The 19,430-nt window shown below is 45.8% G+C and overlaps 2 protein-coding genes across 6 annotated transcripts in view; both read left to right on the top strand.

Annotated features, from left to right (window-relative positions):
- The window catches only part of macf1a (microtubule actin crosslinking factor 1a), an 837,043-nt gene that overhangs the window by 144,707 nt on the left and 672,906 nt on the right, over window positions 1–19,430 (top strand). The gene's annotated exons all lie outside the window — the stretch shown is intronic.
- LOC119967723 (protein ZBED8-like) lies at window positions 1,002–2,211 on the top strand. Its single transcript, XM_038800611.1, has one exon. It carries the CDS (start codon window positions 1,089–1,091, stop codon window positions 2,205–2,207), a length of 1,119 nt encoding a protein of 372 aa, XP_038656539.1. The 5' UTR covers window positions 1,002–1,088; the 3' UTR covers window positions 2,208–2,211.

Here is a 19,430-nt window from a genome sequence, read left to right as displayed (position 1 = left end):
CTTCAGAGACACCATATCCTCCTCCAGAATTCTCCCATGGATCACTGAGATTCCCCCCACCACAACACCTGTAACACCCCCCCCCCCCAAGCAACGAGGGAGAGTGGTGCCACCGGAAATGTTGGAAAAACCATTATTGCAAAATCCAGCACCTACACATACCTGAGAACGTCCCCTCACGGGATCCCAAATTTCTCCCCCACCTCCTCCAATCTTGCAAACCGTCCTTCTAAAAATAAGTCTTTCATTTCCATCACTCCTCACATCCCAGGAACCTTGCATCCATCCTGGCTCAGGTCCATGTTGCCCATGGTTTCCTCAAATCGACATCAACCTTGACCTCGCCCACACTCTAAAGTGCTGCCCAAAATGGCCTCCACATTTTCAGCATGGCCACCACCACCGGATCCCCCGAGTACTTCCCTGGGGCAAACTGGATCGGAACCAGCGCCCGCAACCCCAACCCATTACAAGAGCCTGCCTCCTTCCTCACCCACAAAGCCTCCATCTCCCTGCTTCAACCCTGCGCCTTCTCAGTATTTGCTGCCTAATAATAGTATAACTGGTTTTGAAGGGCCAGACCCCCCCCCCCCCCCCGACTCTTGCTCTCTTTGAAATATCATCGTCCTAATCCTTGTCACCTTACCTGCCCCCACAAATGATGAAACCAATCTATCCACCCCCATAAAAAATGATTTCAGCTAATAGACCGGTCGGCATTGAAATAAAAATTAAAAGAGCAACAAGATGTTCACCTTGACTGCCTGCATCCGGCCTGCCAACGATTGGGGAAGGCCGTCCCACTTCAGTAAATCTGCACTCCCAGATACCCATAGTGCAATGGTTCTCAACCGGGGTCCACATGGACCCTGGGGGTCCATGTAACATTACTGGGGATCCACACAAGTAAAATACCGAATTGGGGGTCCATGGTGATATTTTAGTGGTCCATAGAGCAATTCTACTTCAGAACAAATTAGACTCTCTCTCTCTCTCTCTCTCTCGCACTGACAAAGGTCAAAGAGAGATTATAATCTATCTAATTTACCTTGAGGGCTGAAGGAGTTTATGAAGGACCCAGAGAGGAAATGCTCTTTGCCAGAAGTCTTAGGACAGACACAAAAGGTGAAACAATTTTTAATGAAGTTGTTACTTATTTCAAGGAAAGCAATATTCCACTCAAAAATATAATTGCATGTGCTACTAATGGTGCACCATCCATGACTGGCAAATACAAAGGTTTTATTACACTCTTGAAAAAGGCTGTCCCCGAAGTATTTTGCATACACTGTGTGATACACCGTCAACACTTAGTTGCAAAGCAATTGGGCGGACGTCTGCATGATGCCCTTAGTGTTGTGATAAAAGTGGTTAACCATATTAAATCAAATTCTCTTCGAGATTGCCTCTTTCGTGAATTCTGCAGAGAAAATGGAGAAGAGTTTGAACGCCTTGTAATGCATACTGAGGTGAGGTGGTTATCAAAGGGGAATTGTCTTCATCGTTTTACTAAACTTTGGGACTCTATTGTCTTATTTCTGGCTAACACCCAGCTTAGAGAACAACTGCTTGCAGCTAAATGTGATGTATTTTACTTATCTGATATATTTGAAAAAACCAATTTACTTAATAAACAGCTCCAAGGAAAACATTCTGATCTCATATCCAGTAAAGGTGCTATTACTGCTTTTCTGAGAAAACTGCCGCTGTACAAAATTAATATCAGACGTCGTGCATTTGAACAGTTTCCTTGTTTGACCTCGATTAGCAGCGATTTGCACGATGATGACCTTGCATTGTATGCTGAATATTTGGAAAATTTGCATGAAAATATGCAAGCTCGGTTTAGTGACCTACTCATGATGGATATACCAACTTGGGTGGCAATTCCTTTTGAAGTTAATGCTGCTGATGTAGACATTTCTTTACAGGAGACCCTCATTGAATTACAAAGTGATGAAATATTGCACGCAAATGACACTGCTAAAAAGTACCCACTACTCTGGGATAAAGCACAGCTCTACGTTATAGCTTTTCCATCATCTTACCTTGTTGAATCAGGATTTAGTCGTGTTCTTCACTTATTATCCAAAGCTCGTAATAGACTCGACATTGTGAAAAAGGGTGATCTTCGACTATCATTGATCGCGATGGAACCGAATATTAAAAAACTCGCTGAGCAGCATCAACCACAGGGATCTCATTGAATAAATCTGCATTTTTTTCTTAATTACTCACTGAGGCCTATCTTAAAATGGTTTATTATGAATTATTTACTAGTGTACATAATGCTCTATAGAATTTAATTGTTAAATATGTTTATTTGCAATAAATTAGTTTTCCTTCAAAATAAAGCATAATCATTTACTATTTCTTTAATATTTGATACAATTCCTTTACTTTTTTGTTAGTGAAAAATATAAGAAGCTTTTTTTTCTGTGGAATGGCTATGGGGGTCCACAAAAAAAAATTAAGAGGAAAAGGGGTCCATGGGTTAAAAAAGGTTGAGAACCACTGCCATAGTGGGTTGTTGCCAACCAAAATAAGAAGACTGACTGAAATATAGGTGGGTTTAAGGAGGACATTCTGGAACTTTGGGGTCCTGGCAGTTGAAGATTAATCTGCCAGTGATGGTTGTAAAGGAAGCAGGGGTGCACCTGAGGCTGGAGTTCATAGTATCATAGAATTTACAGTGCAGAAGGAGGCCATTCGGCCCATCGAGTCTGCACCGGCCCTCTGAAAGAGCACAACACATAAGCCCACACCTCCACCCTATCCCCATAACCCAGTAACCCAACCCAACACTAAGGGCAATTTTGGACACTTAGGGCAATTTAGCATGACCAATCCACCTAACCTGCACATCTTTGGACTATGGAAGTAAACCGAAGCACCCGGAGGAAACTCTCTCTCTCTCTCTCTCTCTCTCTCTCTCTCTCTCTCTCTCTCTCTCTCTCTCTCTCTCTCTCTCTCTCTCTGTGTCTCTCTCTCTCTCTCTCTCTGTGTCTCTCTCTCTCTCTCTCTCTCTCGTCTCTCTCTCTCTCTCTCTCTCATCTCTCCTCTCTCTCTCTCTCTCTCTCTCTCTCTCTCTCTCTCTCTCTCTCTCAGACACACAGAACGTGCAGACTCCGCACAGACAGTGAGCCAAGCTGGGAATCGAACCTGAGACCCTGGAGCTGTGAAGCAATTGTGCTAACCACCATTCTACTGTGCTGCCCAATTGAATGAATGTAAAGTTTTCACGAAGTAGTAGAAGAGGTTAGAGAAAGAAAAGTTTGAAGCCACAAAGAGTTTTGGACAATTACTTTTGTGGGGTTTCCTGTTCTCCGGGTTGCAGGGTACCATGAAAGAGGTGGAGAGAGATGGTGTGGACAAATATAGAAATCTGGGGCACTGTGAAGGGATGGATGCAGAAGAGAAGCCAAAGACTGGAAATGCTGTAACTATGGTTGAATAGGTCACATTATAACCCTGCACCTCGAGTCCAACAGTCCTCTGACATGTATGTTCCATCTCCCCTATTGTTCCTTCTGGCAGGTTTCAGTTCATCAGTATCATGAGGAGCTCCCTTCAACATTTCCACTTGGCTACTTCATCTCAACCTTTTTAAAAAAAAAAAAGTCTCATCAAAACCTAACCATTCTATTTATTAATTATCTTAAGAAATATATGCTTTGATCTATTAATTTGCAGATGGTAGTGTCTTTGTACTTGCATCCAAATGAATTCCTTACAAGCGATATGGTGTACTTTATGTAGTACCTGTGTTATCAGGACACTTAAAATAATTAAAAAAGTTATTTACGTGTTTTGAATTTGTCAGGGCAGTGTGTACTTTTGAGGTTTGCTGCAAAATAGTTTGGTTAGCTTTAAGTTGTATATTATAAGTTTAAAGTTGCTTGTTGTTGCGCCTTTAACAAGTTGCTTGTTATTGTGGAAAGTTGCATTTTTATTGATGAGTGTTTTGTCGTAAGAATAACAAGAGCTATAGAATTGTTTGGTGAACTTTATTTTCAGTAACTAGGGATAAAATCAAAATTTAATTTATTGCTTCCCTTTGATGATGGTTCTAAATAACTTTTGAGCAAAAGATCTTGCTGTTTTATCTACAGTAATTGTGATTTGATGTGTAGCAAATACTTTTTAAGAACCAAATATTGTTAATTGCCTTGATGCATGCGCATAGGAACTTCAGTGAAGATCTATCTAGTTTTAATCAATTGGTTAACAGTTTAATCTTTTTGCTTTTGATTTAACAAGAAGTGTGATACTGTGCCATACGGTTAATTTTGTTTTGGGTTAGTGGAATAATTCTGAGATGGTGATAGGCTGATTTAGATATGTGAAAGGGGCAGAAAAATTGGAAATGACAAAAGTACATCTGGATTTCTATTACAAACAACGTGTTACTATCGTAAGTGTATGTTTGCTTTTCCATCGTCTATAATATTTAAGACTAATACAGTACTCAAGCTAAAATTGAAAGGAAATGAGTAGGTGGAGGAAGGCAGGCATGATATTCTCAAATGCTTAGAACTTTATACATACTGGTATAAACCAGTCATCTGTGCCACTTGCATTTTGATGGTTCTCTAAAGATTAGGTCATCATGTCTTTCAGCTGATCTTTTATCACATGCTATCAAGGATTGCTAACTGCAGCAGTCACACTCGGTGAATTTACAGTAAATCATCTACCGAGTAATATTTCAATGGCTTGGAAAATGAAAAGTTCCCAAAAAATCCTAGGTTCTTACAGATGGCTGTGATTCTGGGAGCTAGATGTGATTTTTTCCTTTTTAATATGGGGCAGGGAAGTTGGTATGCATAACGTGTCAGATTTTACATAGAACCTGATTTATGAACAGATTTGATTATATTGCATTTGAAAATACAATAAATTAGCAAAGAACTAAAGTTATGGTGATAAATTCAAAAATGGGTTTTTCAGTCATGTGCTTAATTATTTTTTTTAATTCTGGTTTTCTGTTGTGATAATTTGAAGTCATCCCTCACATGACTGACTTCCTGTTGAAAGCATCAACTGAGTCTATTTTCAAATTAATCATTTTTTTTTTTTTTGCTAAGATGTTTTTTGCTTTTGAATTACAAAATGTACTATGTGGTTTTAGAATGCCTTTTGTGCCTGGTAATTCCTATTAAATATCAACAATTTATTTTCTCCGAAGGGCAATCAATCCAGTGATTTCAAAGGAAAATTGGACGGGCACTTGAAGGAAATAACCTTGCAGGGCTACGGGGATTAACTGGGGAATTGGACTGACTGGCTTTCTCGATACAGAGCCAGCATAGAATCGAAAGGCTGAACCCATCCTTTGCGTCACAAGTTACTGTAACTCTATTAAACATTCACACTGATGGTCTCAATAGGATTGAGTCTGCTGGCAGCTCTGTTTCCATGTGAACATTGGCTGCCTGTTCAATGTCTGTGCAATGATATTCTGAACAATGAATGAAGAAAATTTGAATATTGTTGAGTTATGAGACATATTTTGAAGGATGTGGATATGATGATGTGAGGGTAATCTATGAAAAGAAAGCTTGTTTGTTGGGGCCTAACACCTTTTTCTATTGTGATCTTTAATGAGAAGGGAAAAAAAGTAAAAGTAGTCAAAACTATTTTGTATAATTAAGATTTTGTGGACCATGGGTTCATCGTATTATACTAGGGACATGTATGTCACACTTGCAACTGATTTGCTCAAGTATTATTTTAAATGGCAACAAATTTCAGGGAACATAATGACCATGTACCATCATGCTTTTTTCACACGGGTTTCTCTGAGCATCAGCTGGTGTGTAATTGTTGACTACAAATATCTGTTTGTTTTTAGCATCTCTTAAAAGAAAGCAAGTTGAAAGGTCAGAACATTGGTTCCAGGCAAGCATTACGGCCTAAATGCAGAAGCCATTAATGAGCAAAGTTCCATTTAGCAGCAGAGAACTTTGCTCAGGGATATTCCTTTACAATAAACAGGAAAGGACTTGTATAAACATTCTCCCACCAATTAAAGAACTGCATTGAATGTTACATTTTATAGTGCTACAGTCATTATAAAATTAGTTTGTCTTCTGACTCAAAACAGTGAGTAATTTCATAGGAGATAAGCTTTTGTTGTAAATGCCCATGCAACAGAAGAATTAGGAACTTTGAACAGTAGTGATGTTTACAAAGCCAAATGTGTTATAATTGTTTTCTTGCAGACAAAACGATAGGATAAGATTTAAATGCCAGCTTGGTTCTGTCGCAGCACTTTACCTCTTTCAGTCAGAAGGCTATGGGTTCAAGGCTCACTGCAGAATTTATCATATAATTTAGACTGCAGAACTGTTGCATTGTCAGAGAAGCCATCTTTTATTTTATTTGCTTTAACATTTTGTCTAAGATTTACAGCACAGAAAGATTTACACACTGGGTTCTCCGGTTTTCTCCCACAGTTCAAAGATGTGCAGGTTTAGGTGGATTGGCCATGCTAAATTATCACTTGGTGTTCAAAAGGTTAGATGGGCTTGCGGGAATAGGATGGTGGCATGGGCCCAGGTAGGGTGCTCTCTAAAAGTGTTGGCGCAGACATGATAGGCCAAATGGCCTCTGTACTGTAGGGATTCTATGAGAAGGAGGCCATTTGGACTACTCTGTGCTGTTCTAAAAAGATCTATCTGGTCTAATTCTATCATCCAGCTCTGTCTATTGAGGTGGGCCTTAAAGATTCCTTTCACACTGTTGGAGAAATATCAAGGTGTTTTTGTTGGTTTCCTCACTTCACAAACATTTGTTCCCTATCAGAAAAGCATAAATTATTATTTGCATCCTTTCCTTTTTCTAATTTCTTTTATCATCTTTTCTCTCCTGTTCTCTCTCATTGCTTGTTTTTTCTTCCTCTCTCAGCCTCTCGCTTTTTTCTCTCTTCCTTATGTGTAGCAATGAGATAATCATGGCATACTGCAAGCTACAGTAATTCACCAAATAAAATGGGATGATTGTATTAATGAACATTTTTAGCAGGAAGAAAAGCTAAATATTTGTCACCTTGTTTCTATTCACATTATCTCCCATCTCTTTTCTCCCCTAAATTCTCATTGCATGGTTCCCTGACAGAGAGTGGACAGGTGACTTGTTGACCTCTTATCCAGATTACTGTTACCCACAAGAACAGTGGTTGCTGGAAAAACTTGGAAGGTCTGGCAGCATCTATAAGGACAGAAAGCAGAGTTAACTTAGAGTCCTTTAGCAGTTGTAATTAACCCTAACCATGATTTTCCCCCAACTCACCCCTGCTCAGCTGGAATCTCATTGACTTGATAGTTAGAACAAAAGGAAATTACAAGTTTGTTTCTGACAAATGACATGTATAAGCAGAAGCCTATTAATTTCTAATATCTTGTTCCCCACAATTGTACTTCATTTGTGAGATGCATTTTCAGTAGTACTTTCCATAGTACAGGTAACCGAGAAAGGTCATTTTCTTTGTAGCAATGTTCAGTATTGCTACTGTGCACTACTGTACTAATATATTGAGGTCTAATTTGATGCATAAGAACATTTTAATAGAAACAATTTATAAATATTTAGCAATGAATCTATTTAATATATTGTATATATTTTAAGTTTGTCTGTAGAACCATCAGTAAATATTGCTTAATTTATTTTCATACAAACATTATTCAAAGACCACAGTAATAAATAGTGTTGGCTAATCCTCAGATAGCCATACACTTGGAGATAATTGCTCTTTTATTCCATTTATTATGGGTGTAGAATCATATTCCTACAATGCAGAAGGAGGCCATTTGGCCCATTAAGTCTGCACCGACCCTCTGAAACACCACTCCACCTAAGCCTGTTCCCCTGCCCTATCCCCCAAACCCTACCTAACCTTTAGACACTAAGGTACAATTTAGTGTGGCCAATCCACCTAACTGCCCATCTTGGGACTGTGGGAGGGAACCAGAGCACCTGGAGGAAACCCACGTAGACATGGGGAGAGTGCAAGTGGAGAAGGTGCAAGCTCCACACAGACAGTTACCCAAAGCTGGAATCGAACCCAGGTTCCTGGCGCTGTGAGGCAGCAGTGCTAACCACTGTGCCGTCCCTGTATCAGGCTTATGATCAAGATCAATCAATTCTTCAAGATGGACTGGTGACTGAATTTTGAGGGAAAAAAGAGTGGGTCTAAGACTGATATTTTAAACTAAAGGGCAATTATGGTGACAAGAAAACTTAGCAAAAGTGAACAGACAATTTAGTTTGCGGGATAGATCAATAAGGATCCAGTGGTGGACATTTTAAGGGGATATCTCTGAATACATAGGGTAGATGCCTTCCAACAAGAGGAAACTCCAAAGGGAGGACTCTCCATCCGTGGCTAAATTGAAGTTAAAGATAGTACCAGAAAATACAAATAATTGCAAACTGCAGAACTATAGGTGGCAGGTCAGAAGATTGAATAGATTATTAAAAAAACAGCAAAGCATGATTAACATTAATAAGGATGGAATCTTTTGAGTATGAGAGAATTCGTGCTAGAAATATAAAGAAAAGTAGTAAGATTTCTACAGATATTTATAAGAGTTAACAAAATGAGTGTCAATCCTATAGAAAGTGAATCTGGGGAATTAATAATGGAAAATAAGGCGATGCCAGATGAATTGAACATGTATTTTGTGTTGATCTTCACTGCAAAGGATACAAAAAAAATACCAGAAATAGCTGCAAATCAAGAATTGGAAGGGAGGGAGGAACTCATCACCAGGGAAGTAGTACTTGTTATCCTGCAGTTCCAACAGTTTGTTAAGTCCCTAGGTTCTGATGGATTTCAATCTAGGGTGTTAAATTCATTTTCCAAAATTTACTAGATTTGGGGAAGGTTCTATTAGTTTAGAAAATAGCTAATGTTTATTTAAAAAGGCAGAGAAACAGGAAACTATCATCCAGTTACCTTAACACTTGTCATAGAGAAAATATTAGAAGCTCCTGTCAAAGATTAATAAGGAGGTGAGAGAATGCAAGTCGAGAACTTGAATAATTTCAAGGTAGGCTGAGTCAAAATGATTTTGTGAAAGGGAAATCCTGTTTAATTTATTCTTTTGTGCTTTGGATGAAGAGGAAAGAGTGTATGTGCTGTATTTAGATTTTCAGAAGGCCATTCGAAAAGGTGCCACTTCAAAGGATATTGCGGAAAATGTAAACTCTTGGTGTAGGAAGTAACATAGGTGTGGATAGAAGATTGGATAGCTAACAGGAGACTGGGTAGGCATAAATGGGTCTTTTCTAATGAGTGATGTGCCATGGGGGATTAGTGTCAGGGCCTCTACTCTTTACAATTTTTAATATAAATGATTTGGATGAAGGGGCCAACGGTATGATTGCTAAATTTGTTGACGATACAAAGATGGGTAGGAAAGCAAGTTGTGAAGAAGGCATAAGGAGGCTACAAAAGGATGGGTTACGTAAGTGGTCAAAAGCTCTGGTAACTGGAGTGTAATCAGAGAAAATGTGAAATTGTCCATTTTGGCAGGAAGAATAACATAAATTATCTAAATGGGGAGAGATTACAGAGATCTAAGATGCAGAGGGACCTGGATGTCCCAGTACATGAATCACAAACAGTATGCACGTACAGCAAGTAATTGGGAAAGATAATAGAATGTTGTTGTTTATTATGAAGGGAATTGAATGCAAGAGTAAGGAGGTATTCAGTTGTACAGGGTATTGGTGAGACCACATGTAGAATACTGTGTACAGTATTGGTCTCCTTATCTAAGGAAGGAATGTGTTCGAAGCAGTTCAGAAAAGGTTTACTTGACAAATACCTGGAATGGTCAATTTGTCCAATGAGAAAAGTTTGGACAGTCTAGGCTTGTATGAGTTTAGAGGAATATGAGGTGATTTGATTGAAACGTATAAGATCCTCCAGGGTCTAGACTGGGTGAATGTGAAAAAGATGTTCTCTCTTGTTGGGGAACTTAGAACTAGGGGTCAGTGTTTAAAAATAAGGGATTGCTCATTTAAGACCGATGAGGAGGAATTTTCTGAGGGTTGGGAGTCTTTGGAACACCCTTCTTCAAATGGCAGTGGAGGCAACATCTTTGAATATTTTGAAGGCAGAGGTAGATTTTTTAAAAATGTTTTATTCAAGGAATTTTCATATAAGCAAACAAAAGCAGAACAATCAACACCCACTTCCCATCTCCCCTAATACCGCCCCCTTCTCACATTCCACTTTCCCCATTTTAACCCCATACCCCATAAACCTCCTTAAAGAAATGAATAAATGGGCTTCCACATCTGGGTGAACCCATCCACCCCCCCCCCCCCCCCCCCCCCCCCCCCCCCCCCTCAAGACAAACTTGACCTTCTCTAGCCTCAGGAATTCTGCCAGGTTGCTCACCCACATCCCCGCTTTCGGCTCAGAGTCCCGCTGCCTAAGCAAAATCCGTCTCCAGGCTATCAGGGAGGCAAAGGCCAGGACATGGGTGCCTCTCACCCCCTGGACTCCCAGATCTTCTGGCACCCCAAATATTACCTCCACTGGGCTCTGGACCAACCCCAGAACCTCGGATATCATGTCCGTGAACCCCTGCCAGAACCCCTTCAACCTTGGACACACTCAGAAGATCTGGACGTGATTCATGGGGCTCCCCGCATACACGACGAGGACGTGTTCACCCTCCCTCCGTTAGGCCTCTGCCCACATCTAGGCCCCCACCTCCTCTCACAGTTCCTCTTTGCACTTTATGTTCCCCACCAGGGCTCTCTCCCAATCAATCAACTCCTTCTGGATATCGGACACCTTCACCTCTCCTATCGTCCCTTGACAGCACCTTGTCTTACAAGCCCAGGGGCGGCAGCCCAGGAAAGGACAGCACCTCCTCACCGTCTTGTACAGGTACCAAAAACGGTTCCCCTGGGACATCTCATGGTCTTTCTCCAGGTCCTTCAACTTTGCAAATTTCCCCATATGGACAGATTGCCAAATCGCTCAATCCCTGTCTGCTGCCACCCTCAACCTCTCATCCAACCCCCCAGGCACAAACCTATGGTTGTCGCAGATTGGTGCGCACACCCTCCAGTTCCAAATGCTGCTTCCACTTTCCTCACACCCTTGGGGCCACTGGGTTCAAGGAGTACCTGGCTGGCGAGAATAGCAGAGGCGTCGACAACAAAGCCCTCAAACATGTTCTGCTACACGATACCTGCTCTATCTGACCTGACATCGACCCCTTTCCTAATCATAGCAATATTTGCCACCCAGTAGTAATCAGTGTTTGGTAGCAGCAGCCCTCCTAACCCACAAGGTCTTCCCCACCCACAGGGATCAGCGCATTGACCTTCTTGAAAACGACTTGGGGATGAAGATTGGGAAGTTCCAGAACACCAACAGAAACCTTGGTTTTAATCACTTTAACTGGCTGCACCCCCCCCCCCCCCCCATGTGACAGCAGCAACACATCCCACCTCTTGAAATCCGCTTTCATCTGCTCCACCTGTCGAGCTAGGTTCAACTTGTGCAGCTGCGTCCAGCCCCACATTACCTGAATACCTAAGTATCTAAAACTCACCCCAACCACCCTAAATGGCAACTCCCCTAACTGTCTTTCCTGCCCTCTAGTCTCAATTGGGAACACCTGTCTCTTCCCCATATTCAACCTTTAACCCTGAAAACCGGCCAAATTCCTCTAAAATCCCCATGATGCCTCCGATACCACCCAATGGGTCTGAAATATACAGCATCCGCATACAACCCCCGCCCTCCGGGCCAAACACACACGGAAATCCACACAGTGCAGCGCGTGGTCAGATATCTCAATCGGTGAATACTCAAGTCGACAACCCCGACCAGCAACATCTTCTCTAACACGTAAAAATCAATCCGGGAGTGCACCCCGTGCACATGGGAGAAGTATGAAAATTCCTTTGCCCTCAGCCTCCCAAACCGCCAAGGGTCCACTCCTTTGCCACTGCCAAAGCCCTCGATGACTTGGGACTCTCGATCGGCCCAAATTCGGTTCTATAAGCCCCCTCCACACGCACACCCAATCAATGGGCAGTACAGTAGTGCAGTGGTTAGCACAGTTGCTTCACAGCTCCAGGGTGCCAAGTTTGATTCCCGGCTTGGGTCACTGTCTGTGCGGAGTCTGCACGTTCTCCCTGTGTCTACATAGGTTTCCTCCGGGTGCTCCGGTTTCCTCCCACAGTCCAAAGATGTGCAGGTTAGGTGGATTGGCCATGCTAAATTGCCCTTCGTGTCTAAAAAAGATTAGCTGGGATTACTGGGTTATGGGGATAGGGTGATGGCGTGGAGTTAAGTAGGGTGCTCTTTCCAAGAGACTTGATGGGCCGAATGGCCTCCTTCTGCACTGTAAATTCTATGATTCTATAACCGATGCGAGACCAAGTCAGGAATATTCCCTAACACCAGGCTCATAAAATCTGCATCATCCCAATTTGGGGATAGGCGTTTACCAGAACCACTGACATCCAATCCAGCTTTCCTCCAACCACCACATATTTCCCCACCCCCGGATCGGCCACAATGTTGGCCACCTCGAATGCTGCTTATAAGCCAACACCACCACCCCACTTGTCTTCATATCCAGCCCCGATTGAAACACCTGTCCCTCATTTCCGGTTGTGGCTATGCGGAGCTAAGTCACACGTTCAGCAGCTCCCGCCAGAAACTGACTTTTGGGCTCTTTTTAGGGCCCCCAACGGCATTTGTTCGACGATTCCCAGAGTGGGAAGGTGACAGCAATATTTCCCCGGCACAGTATGTATTGGACCAGGAGTGGAGCAGTGAAGAAAGCAGATTTGGAGCGGCAAAAAGTGCGAGGGAGGAAAACCAAGATGGTGGCGGGTGGAGACCAGGCAGCATGGGCGCAGTGGTCGCAGGAGCAGCAGGAGTTTCTCCAGCGCTGCTTTACAGAGCTGAAGGCAGAGCTGTTGGAGCTGATGAAAGCTTTGATTGACAAGCTGCTCGAGACCCAGAAGGCCCAAGGGGTGAAGATTCGGTAGGTGGCAAAAGGCCTCGGAGAACGAGGACGGGATCTTGGGCCTGGCGGTGAAGGTAGAAGCGCACGAGGCGCTCCATAAGAAATGGCAGGCGAAGTTCGAGGACATGGAGAATCGGTCGAGGAGGAAGAACTTGCGGATCCTGGGTCTCCCGGAGGGGATGGAGGGGTCGGATGTCGGAGCATACGTGGTCACGATGCTGAACACGCTGATGGGCGCAGGGGCCTTCCCTGGGCCCCTGGAGCTGGAGGGGGCCCATCGAGTCCCGGCGAGGAGGCGCAAGCCCAACGAGCCGCCGCGGGCGGTGCTGGTGTGGTTCCACCGCTTCGTGGACAGGGAATGTGTCTTAAGGTGGGCAAAGAAAGAACAGAGCAGCAGGTGGGAGAATGCAGAGGTCCGGATATGCCAGGACTGGAGCGTGGAGGTGGCCAACAAGAGGGCTGGGTACAATTGGGCTAAGGGTAGGAAGATTCTCTCACCTGGGGGGTCGATGGAGTGGCACACCTGAAGGCAGATGTGGTCATGTTCCAGGAGACGCACCTGAGGGTGGCAGACCAGGTTAGCCTGAGAAAGGGGTGGTAGGGCAGGTCTTCCATTCGGGGTTGGACGCAAAGAATCGAGGGGTGGCGATTTTGGTGGGGAAGCGGGTGTCGTTTGAGGTGCTGAGCATTGTGGCAGACAATGGAGGTAGGTACATGATGGTGAGTGGTAAGCTGCAGGGGGTGCGGGTGGTCTTGGTGAATGTGTATGCCCCGAACTGGGACGATGCCGGATTTATGCGGCGCATGTTGGGCCGGATCCCGGACCTGGAGGCAGGGAGCTTGATAATGGGGGGGGGGGGGGATTTCGATACGGTATTGGATCCAGCATTGGACCGCTCTCGGTCCAGGACGGGTAGGAGGCCGGCAGCGGCCAAGGTGCTGAGGGGGTTTGTGGACCCATGGAGGTTTGTTAGGCCGGGGGCCAGGGAATTCTCATTCGTTTCCCACATCCATAGAGCCTGCTCCTGGATTGACTTTTTCGTGATGAGCAGGGCGCTGATTCCGAGGGTGGGGGACACGGAGTATTCGACCATAGCCATCTCTGACCATGCCCCGCACTGGGTGGACCTCGAGCTTGGGGAGGAGAGGGACCAGTGCCCGCTGTGGCGCCTGGAGGTGGGGTTGTTGGCGGATGAAGATGTGAGCGGGCGGATCCAGGGGTGCATGGAAAGATACCTAGAGGTCAACAATAATGGGGAGGTGCAGGTAGGGGTGGTCTGGGAGGCGCTGAAGGCAGTGATCGGGGGTGAGCTAATCTCCATTAGGGCCCACAAGGAGGGGAAGGAGAGGAGAGAGAGGGAGAGGCTGGTGGGGGAGATGGTAAGGGTAGATAGGAGGTACGCAGAGGTCCCCGAGGAGGGACTACACGAGGAGCGACGAAGCCTCCAGGCCGAGTTTGACCTGTTGACTACCAAGAAGGCGGAGGTACGGTGTAGGAAGACGCAAGGGGCGGTGTATGAATACGGGGAGAAGGCTAGCTGGATTCTGGCGCACCAGCTTCGGAAGCGGGAGGCAGCGAGGGCAATCAGGGGAATTAGGGATAAAGGGGGAACACAGTGCGGTGGGAATAAACGGGGCATTTAGAGACTTTTATGAAGGGCTGTATAGGTCGGAGCCCCCGACGGAGAAGGGGGGGATGCGCCGGTTTCTGGACCGGCTCGGGTTCCCGAGAGTAGAGGAGGGGCAGGTGGCGGGGCTTGGGGCACCGGTAGGGCTGGAGGAACCGGCAAAGGGGCTGGCGAGTCAGCAGGCGGGCAAGGCGCCGGGGCCAGATGGGTTCCCGGTGGAATTTTACAGGAAGTATATGGACCTGCTGGGCCCACTACTAGTGAGGACTTTCAATGAGGCGAGGGAGGGGGGACCCTACCCCCGACGATGTCTAAGGCGCTGATCTCGCTGATCTTTAAGCGGGACAGGGACCCCTTACAGTGTGGGTCATATAGGCCAATCTCGCTCCTCAATGTGGATGCAAAACTGTTAGCGAAGGTGTTGGCTACTAGAATTGAGGACTGTGTCCTGGGGGTCATCCACGAGGACCAGACGGGTTTCGTGAAAGGAAGGCAGCTAAACATCAACGTGCGGAGGCTCCTAAATATAATCATGATGCTGACGGGGGAGGGGGAGATAGTGGCGGCTATGGATGCGGAGAAGGCCTTTGATAGGGTGGAGTGGGGGTACCCCTGGGATGTATTCGGGTTCGGGGCGGGGTTCGTTAATTGGGTTAGGTTACTATATGAAGCCCCGGTGGCGAGTGTGGCTACGAATCGGAGGAGGTCGGAATACTTTTGGCTGTACCGGGGGACGAGGCAGGGGTGCCCCCTATCCCCCCTGCTATTTGCATTGGCAATTGAGCCTTTGGCGATGGCTTTGAGGGAGTCCATGAACTGGAGGGGGTTGGTGCGGTGTGGGGAGGGGAACACCGGGTATCGCTGTATGCCGACGATCTGTTATTGTATGTGGCGGACCCGGTGGGGGGGATGCCGGAAGTGATGCGGATCCTCGGGGAGTTTGGGGACTTCTCTGGGTATAAGCTCAACATGGGGAAGAGCGAGCTGTTCGTGGTACACCCAGGGGGCCAGGGAAGGGGGATTGATGAGCTTCCACTGAAAAGGGTGGAAAGGAGTTTTAGGTACCTGGGGATCCAGGTGGCCAGGAGCTCGGGGGCCCTACATGAGCACAACTTGACGAGGCTGGTGGAGCAAATGGAGGAGGAGTTTAAAAGGTGGGATATGCTGCCGCTCTCCCTGGTGGGTAGGGTGCAGTTGGTGATGATGCCGGTGCTCCCGAGGTTCCTTTTTATATTCCAGTGCCTCCCCATCCTGATCCCCAAGACCTTTTTTTAAGAGGGTCAGCAGGGGCTTTATGGGGTTTGTGTGGGCGAAAGTGAGAATGGTGTTTCTGGAGCGGAGCAGGGACAGAGGAGGGCTAGCGTTGCCTAATCTATGCAGGTACTATGGGGTAATGGAGGGGGAGGAGGCGGCGTGGAAGAGGCTGGAGATGACGTTCTGTGTGGGCACGTGCCTGAGCGCGCTGATGACGGCACCACTGCCACTCCTGCCGACAAGGTACACCATAAGTCCAGTGGTGGCGGCGTCCCTCAAAATTTGGGGGCAATAGAGACGCCACGGGGGAGGTAGAGGCTTCAGTGTGGTCCCCGATCCGAGAGAACCATCGGTTTGTCCCGGGGAGAATGGATGGGGGTGTTCCTGAGCTGGCACGTATTAGAAGGTTGGGGGACCTGTTTGTAGACGGGACGTTCGCGGGCCTTGGGGCGTTGGAGGAAAAATTTGGGCTCCCCCTGGAAATGCCTTCAGGTACATGCAGGTAAGGGCGTTCGCAGGTGAGGGCATTCCTGCTGTTGCCAGCACGCATGATCCAGGATAGGATGCTCTCGGGGGCGTGGGTTAAGACATAGGAGTGGAAGTAAGGCCATTCGGCCCATCGAGTCCACTCCGCCATTCAATCATGGCTGATGGGCATTTCAACTTCACCTCCCAGCATTCTCCCCATAGCCCTTAATTCCTCGCGACATCAAGAATTTATCTATCTCTGCCTTGAAGCCATTTAGCGTCCCGGCCTCCACTGCACTCTGCGGCAATGAATTCCACAGGCCCACCACTCTCTGGCTGAAGAAATGTCTCCGCATTTCTGTTTTGAATTTACCCCCTCTAATTCTAAGGCTGTGCCCACGGGTCCTCGACTCCTCGCCTAACGGAAACAGTTTCTTTGCGTCCATCCTTTCTAAGCCATGTATTATCTTGTAAGTTTCTATTAGATCTCCCCTTAACCTTCTGAACTCCAATGAATACAATCCCAGGAACGCCAGCCGTTCCTCATATGCTAGACCCGCCATTCCAGGGATCATCCGTGTGAATCTCCGCTGGACACGCTCCAGTGCCAGTATGTCCTTCCTGAGATGTGGGGCCCAAAACTGGACACAGTACTCCAAATGGGGCCTAACCAGAGCCTTATAAAGGCTCAGTAGCACATCGCTGCTTTTATATTCCAACCCTCTTGAGATAAATGACAACATAGCATTCGCTTTCTTAATCACGGACTCAACCTGCATGTTTACCTTTAGGGAATCCTCGACTAGCACTCCCAGATCCCTTTGTACTTTGGCATTATGAATTTTCTCACCGTTTAGAAAGTAGTCTATGCTTGGATTCTTTTTTCCAAAGTGCAAGACCTCACATTTTCTCACGTTGAAATGCATCAGCCATTTCCTGCACCACTCTCCCAAACTGTCTAGATCCTTCTGCAGCCTCCCCACTTCCTCAGCACTACCTGCCTGACCACCTAACTTCGTATCATCAGCAAACTTCGCTAGAATGCCCCAGTCCCTTCATCCAGATCATTAATATATATGGTGAACAGCTGCGGCCCCAACACTGAACCCTGTGGGACACCGCTGGTCACCGGCTGCCATTCCGAAAAAGAACCTTTTATCCCAACTCTCTGCCTTCTGTCAGACAGCCAATCCTCAACCCATGCCAGTAGCTCACCTCGAACACCATGGGCCCTCACCTTACTCAGCAGCCTCCTGTGTGGCACCTTATCAAAGGCCTTTTGGAAATCCAGATAGACCACATCCACTGGGTTTCCCTGGTCTAACCTACTTGTCACCTCCTCAAAGAATTCTAACAGGTTCGTCAGGCACGACCTCCCCTTACTAAATCCATGTTGACTTGTTCTAATCCGACCCTGCTCTTCCAAGAAATTAGAAATCTCATCCTTAACGATCGATTCTAGAATTTTACCAACAACCGAGGTTAGGCTAATTGGCCTATAATTTTCCATCTTTTGTCTTGATCCTTTCTTGAACAAGGGGGTTACAACAGCGATCTTCCAATCGTCCGGGACTTTCCCTGACTCCAGTGATTTTTGAAAGATCTCAACCAACGCTTCCGCTATTTCTTCAGCCACCTCCCTCAGAACTCTAGGATGTAGCCCATCGGGGCCAGGAGATTTGTCAATTTTAAGACCTTTTAGCTTTTTAGCACCATCTCTTTTGTAATGGCAACCATACTCAACTCAGCCCCCTGACCCTTTATAATTTTTGGGATATTACTAACGTCTTCCACTGTGAAGACAGACGCAAAGTACTTATTAAGTTCTCCAGCCATTTCCTCATCTCCCATCACTAGCCTTCCAGAATCAGTTTGAATTGGCCCAATGTCTACTTTGGCCTGACGTTTGTTTCTTATGTATTGAAAGAAACTTTTACTATCATTTCTTATATTACTGGCTAGCCTGCCTTCATATTTGATCCTCTCCTTCCTTATTTGTCTCTTTGTTAACCTCTGTTTGTTTTTGTAGCCTTCCCAATCTTCTGATTTCCCGGTGCTTTTGGCCACTTTATAGGATCTCTCTTTTTCTTTGATACATTTCCTGACCTCCTTTGTCAGCCATGGCTGTCTAATCCCTCCCTGGATAATCTTTCTTTTCTTGGGGATGAACCTCTGTACAGTGTCCTCAATTATGCATACAAACTCCTGCCATTTTTGCTCTACTGTCTTCCCTGCTAGGGTCTGCTTCCAGTTGATTTTCACCAGTTCCTCTCTCATGCCCTCGTAATTACCTTTATTTAACTGTAACACCATTACATCCGATTTTGCCTTCTCTCTTTCAAACTGCAGACTGAACTCAACCATATTATGATCGCTGCTTCCTAAGTGTTCCCTTACTTTAAGATCTTTAATAAAGTCTGGTTCATTACATAGCACTAGGTCCAGAATAGCCTGCTCCCTTGTGGGCTCCATGACAAGCTGTTCCAAAAAGCCATCTTGTAAGCATTCCATGAATTCCTTTTCTTTGGATCCACTGGCTACATTATTTACCGAATCCACCTGCATATTGAAGTCCCCCATGATCACTGTGACCTTGCCTTGGAGAGGGCAAGGTCTCAGCGATCTACCAGGAGATGCAGGAGGAGGAGGCCTCGGTGGAGGAGCTAAAAGGTAAATGGGAGGAGGAGCTTGGGGAGGAGATAGATGAGGGAGCGTGGGCGGACGCCCTGGGTTGGGTAAATTCTTCCTTCTCTTGCGCCAGGCTTAGCCTGATACAATTTAACGTTCTGCACAGGGAGCACATGACTGGGGCAAGGCTGAGTCGGTTTTTTGGGGTAGAGGACAGGTGTGTGAAAATGAAAATCGCTTATTGTCACAAGTAGGCTTCGAATGAAGTTACTGTGAAAAGCCCCTAGTCACCACATTCCGGCACCTGTTCGGGGGGCTGTTACGGGAATCGAACCGTGCTGCTGGCCTGCCTTGGTCTGCTTTCAAAGCCAGCGATTTAGCCCTGTGCTAAACAGCCCCTGCTGTTTAGGGGCCCCAGCCCCTGTGAGGTGTTCAGGGA

The sequence above is a fragment of the Scyliorhinus canicula genome, chromosome 1 (genome assembly GCF_902713615.1).
Source record: "Scyliorhinus canicula chromosome 1, sScyCan1.1, whole genome shotgun sequence".
Classification (NCBI taxonomy): Eukaryota; Metazoa; Chordata; class Chondrichthyes; order Carcharhiniformes; family Scyliorhinidae; genus Scyliorhinus; species Scyliorhinus canicula.
This window is presented reverse-complemented; position numbering and strand designations above follow the sequence as displayed.

What these genes read in the sequence shown, in the direction of transcription:
- LOC119967723 (XM_038800611.1), top strand. Translation starts at nt 1,089, where the DNA reads ATGCTCTTTGCCAGAAGTCTTAGGACAGACACAAAAGGTGAAACAATT.